Below are 4296 nucleotides of genomic sequence, written 5' to 3'. Positions count from 1 at the left end.
GAACTCCTGACGTCAAGTGATCTGCCCGCCTCAGCCTCCAAAGTGCTGAGATTACAGGCGTGAGCCACCGCACCTGGCCCAGAATAACATTATTTAAATTTCTCTTTGTATTTGAATTTTTTGGTAATAAGATGTTAGAAAAGATAAGAAGGAAGCAGAGGGGAGAGTTGCCTGGCCTGCTTCTTTCCACGCCCTGTGGCCCCGCTCATCCCCCGCTCCTGGGGCTCCAGGCTGTGGCCTCACCATGGCGGTGATCTCGTTAAAGGACTGCAGGTTCTCCACGATGCGGGACTTGTGTGCGGGCTCCACGCGGGCGAAGCAGCGGGCGGTGCGGCAGGCATGGCGCTGCTGCTCGGGGCTGAGGTCATCAAACTCGCGGCCCGTGTAGGCCTTGCCCGCCACGTCTTCCGTGTCCCCAAAGATGCCAAGCCTGCGGCAGATGGCCACGGCAGTGCCTTTGTTATCGCCCGTGATCATGACCACGCGGATGCCCGCCTGGTGGCAGCGTGTGATGCAGGCAGCCACCTCAGGCCGCGGCGGGTCCAGCATGCCCACGCAGCCCACGAAGGTCAGGTCCGTCTGTAGGGAGGGGGCAGATTCAAGCGGTGCCTGAGACCCTCCCTGATCTACCACCAGCCCCAGCTGCTGCAGGGAGAGTTGGCTCCCGCACCCACCTCGTACTGCGGGGAGAGTCGGCTCCCGCACCCACCCCGTACTGCGGGGAGAATTGGCTCCCGCACCCACCTCGTACTGCGGGGAGAGTCGGCTCCCGCACCCACCCCGTACTGCGGGGAGAATTGGCTCCCGCACCCACCCCGTACTGCGGGGAGAATTGGCTCCCGCACCCACCTCGTACTGCGGGGAGAGTCGGCTCCCGCACCCACCCCGTACTGCGGGGAGAATTGGCTCCCGCACCCACCTCGTACTGCGGGGAGAGTCGGCTCCCGCACCCACCTCGTACTGCACAAACTTGCTGCAGTCGTCCAGCTCCATGTCCTCCTTCCTCGGGGGCACGTCCCGGGTGGCCAGTGCCAGGCAGCGCAGCGTGTCTGAGCCTGAGCCCCAATCCCGGATCTTTGCCAGGATCTGCTCCCTGGAGGTGGGGGTCAGGGGTGCTGTGTGGCTCCCCACGCGGACTGAGCTGCAGCGCTCGATCACGCTCTCAGGAGCCCCCTGCGAGGCAGGCAGAGGGAGAGGAGGCAACTCGTCAGTCAGGACCCCTGCCCTCCCTCCTGCCCAAACTCAGGAAACGGAGACTAAGATATGGCGAAAGGCCACCCAAGGGTACACACACAAGGCAGGGAGCAGAATCCATTCTTTGAAAGTTGAGAGTGAGAACCAAGTGGGTCTCCCTGTGAGACAATCTAAAGGGAATGGGGGGAGTGCTGGGGTGGGGGCAGCCTCAAACCTAGCGACGCCCTTCCCCCACCAGCCCACAGCCGACCCGGGCACTGCAGCGTTTTGCAGGCAGGGGTGGGAATGGCATCTCCTGCAGGCCCTGCCTCCCTGGTGCTACTCGGGTTCCAATTTGGTAGGGGCCTTAGCATCAGGGAGGCAGGTTGAACCCTGCCTGGGGACCAGAAATAGAGCCACGCACAGGGTGTGGCGGGTATAGCCCTGGGAAGGGGGCCCGGGGGTGACAGGCCCCTCAGTGGCCTCAGGTCTCACCTCCGACCTCACCCTGGGCCTAGAAACAGTCTCTAAAGCTCCTTCAATGGCTTCTCCTGCTCCTAAAAGGTCACCCAGACACTAACTTTTCCAAGTGGCCGAAGCTCTCAGTACAGAAGCCTTTTCATTTCAAAAGGGGTTTAAAGCTTCCTTGCAGGGTGAAGCGAGAGCTGTATTTCCCTCTCCAGGTTTGAGAGCAGCAACAGAGACGCTGCAGACAGTGGTCTGCACGGGAGTTGGTTCCTTTCCCTCCCTGGGACTCAGTTTCCGAAACATGGAGCACCAAGGGTGGCACCAACCGCCCCCACACCACCGGTTAGAGGCAAAAGGGGCTCCTGAGAACGTCTAACCCAACCCTGTCATTCACACGGGGAGACGGGGGCTCACAGAGGAGCGTGGATGACCAGGTGCCCCAGGGTGCGCAGGGGCCCAGGCCAGACAGGCAGGCCCCCACCTTCACAAACATCTTGCTGCCCTGGCCGGTAGGGTGAGGGCGGGTGGGCGTGCAGTAGACGGACATGGACTTCCGGTCTCGGGAGAACTCCAGGGTGAACTCTTTCCGCATCAGCTGCTTGACGACCTGCGGGGTCCAGGCAGGTCAGGGCATGAAGGACAGAGCCAGCGACTCTCGCCTGCCTTCCCACCAGCTGCTTGTCCCCAAGAGAGTCTCCTGCTCTGTGCGGGATAACATCTACGCTCCTCTGACCCTGACATTCAAGGCCTCCATTTCCCTCTCCAGCCCCAGAAATGGCAATACGCTGCCATTTCCTGACCATGCTGCGTGCAGACTAACTCCAAACACTTGTCCGCACTCAGCCTTCTCCCCTCTTTTCTCCAAGTCTGTCTTCACTGTCAGCCGGGAGCGGTGGCTCATGCCTGAAATCCCAATCCCAGCACACTGCGAGGCCGAGGCGGGCAGATCACCTGAGGTCGGGAGTTTGAGACTAGCCTGGACAACATGGTGAAATCCTGTCTACTAAAAAATTCAAAAATTAGCCGGGCGTGGTGGCACATGCCGGGAGGTTGAGGCACGAGAATCACTTGAACCCGGGAGGCGGAGGTTGCAGTGAGCCAGGACTGCACCACTGTACTCCAGACTGGGCGACAGAACAAGACTCTGTCTCAAAAAAAAAAGAAAGAAAAAAGACTTCACTGTCCTCTCTGCCTTCTCCAGATGTCCCAGAAACCCCAGCCATGCAGCTGGAGGCCTGAGCCCCCAGCCCTGCTCACCGCATTACAGGCGCCAGCTCGCTCTACCCGGGACAGGGCCTGCAGGTCGGTGTCAAACACGTTCATCTTCTCCACCAGGCAAGTCAGAGCTGTCTCCGTGGCCTCTCCCACCTTCTCGTACACACCTTTGGCCTGGCAAGGACCCAGGGGATAGGGAGTGAGGGGCAGGCAGCCTCCAGCCTGTGCCCCCAGCCTCACTCACTCCTTGCCCCTGAAGCTGCCTTTGCTGAAGTTCTGTGTAATCTCCTTTACACAGGCCTGTGAGCCCTTCCGAGCCTGGCTGCCCTGGGGTCAGGGTGGTGTCTGACACTGACATTCAGCCCCCCACCCTGGCATTGATCGCCACACACCCTCCCTGCCCTCCGCCTGCATCTCTGTCCACTTCCTGTCAGCCTCCTTCACTGGTTTCTGCTGTCTGGGCCTGCTCCCGCCCTCCCACCTGCGCTCCCTGGGGCCCTTTGCTCAGCCCCAAGCCCACATGTCCAGCTGCCTGCTGAACCTTGTTCCCTGGGGACCCCTCAGGCCACCTCTCCCGCTCTCTGTATTTGCCACTCCAGTGGCAGCCCCAGCCAACAGAGCAACCAGGAGCCACCCTAGCCTTCTCCCTCTCTCTTTCACCTAAGCAGTCACCAAGTCCCAGGATTTTCAGCTCCTAAATATCTCTGACCCATGCCTTCTCCCCTCTCCCTGAGGCTCCAGCCAGGGCTCAGCCTGCCTCTCTCTAGCCTGAACGACCACACAGACCTCCCTGACTTCAGTCCTCTACTGTCTGTCTGTCCTCCACACGGAAGCCTCGGTGATCTTCTGTAAATGCACATCTGACCATGTCACTCTCCTGCTCAAAACTCTTCGGTGGTGCTCTACTGCCCTCAGCTTGGCCTCGGGCTGGGTCTGGCCAAGGACCTTCCCTTGGGCAGATGCCTGCTGCATGCCCCATTCCACTGCCCCAGCCACGTGAACGGCAGTCAATGCCTAAGTCGCAGGAGGCTTTAACTGAATGTGGGTCTTTTGTGGGCTGTGCCTTCTGCTTTAAACATGTTCTTAGTCCTGTTCCCCAAATCTTTTCCCTCCACAGGTTTCCCCAGCCCTTCGGCCCCTTCCATGGTAGTCCCCTACAGCCCAAGAGCTCTGGGTGAGGGTTCTGAAGCCTGTCTGAGGAAAGGGAGGGGCGGCAGAGAGTGGTGGGCAGGGTGCAAGGGCTGCCAACCCTGGGAGCTTTGAGGCTGGGAAAAAGAGTCTGTCCTGGTGGCCTGCATACTAGGGAGGTCACGAAAGGGGGTCAGAAAGGGGCCCACCTCATTGTAGTCCAGCGCCGAGTCGTTGCACAGGGCGCAGATGGTCGCCAGCTCCACCAGCCCGTCGAACTGGCCGCAGCGCACAGGCAGATCCCCCTGCCGC

At 60.6% G+C, this 4296-nt stretch overlaps 1 protein-coding gene across 1 annotated transcript in view; it reads right to left on the bottom strand.

Annotated features, from left to right (window-relative positions):
- The window catches only part of ATP2A3 (ATPase, Ca++ transporting, ubiquitous), a 28692-nt gene that overhangs the window by 14652 nt on the left and 9744 nt on the right, over positions 1-4296 (bottom strand). Inside the window, 5 exon segments of the mRNA XM_011947469.1 lie at positions 244-579; positions 955-1173; positions 2123-2248; positions 2899-3030; positions 4194-4289. Coding sequence (XP_011802859.1) covers positions 244-579; positions 955-1173; positions 2123-2248; positions 2899-3030; positions 4194-4289 — 909 coding nt within the window.

This window comes from Colobus angolensis, unplaced genomic scaffold (assembly GCF_000951035.1).
Source record: "Colobus angolensis palliatus isolate OR3802 unplaced genomic scaffold, Cang.pa_1.0 Scaffold267, whole genome shotgun sequence".
NCBI classification, from domain to species: Eukaryota; Metazoa; Chordata; class Mammalia; order Primates; family Cercopithecidae; genus Colobus; species Colobus angolensis.
The sequence above is the reverse complement of the archived record's forward strand: the minus strand, read 5'-3'. Positions and strand labels throughout refer to the sequence as shown.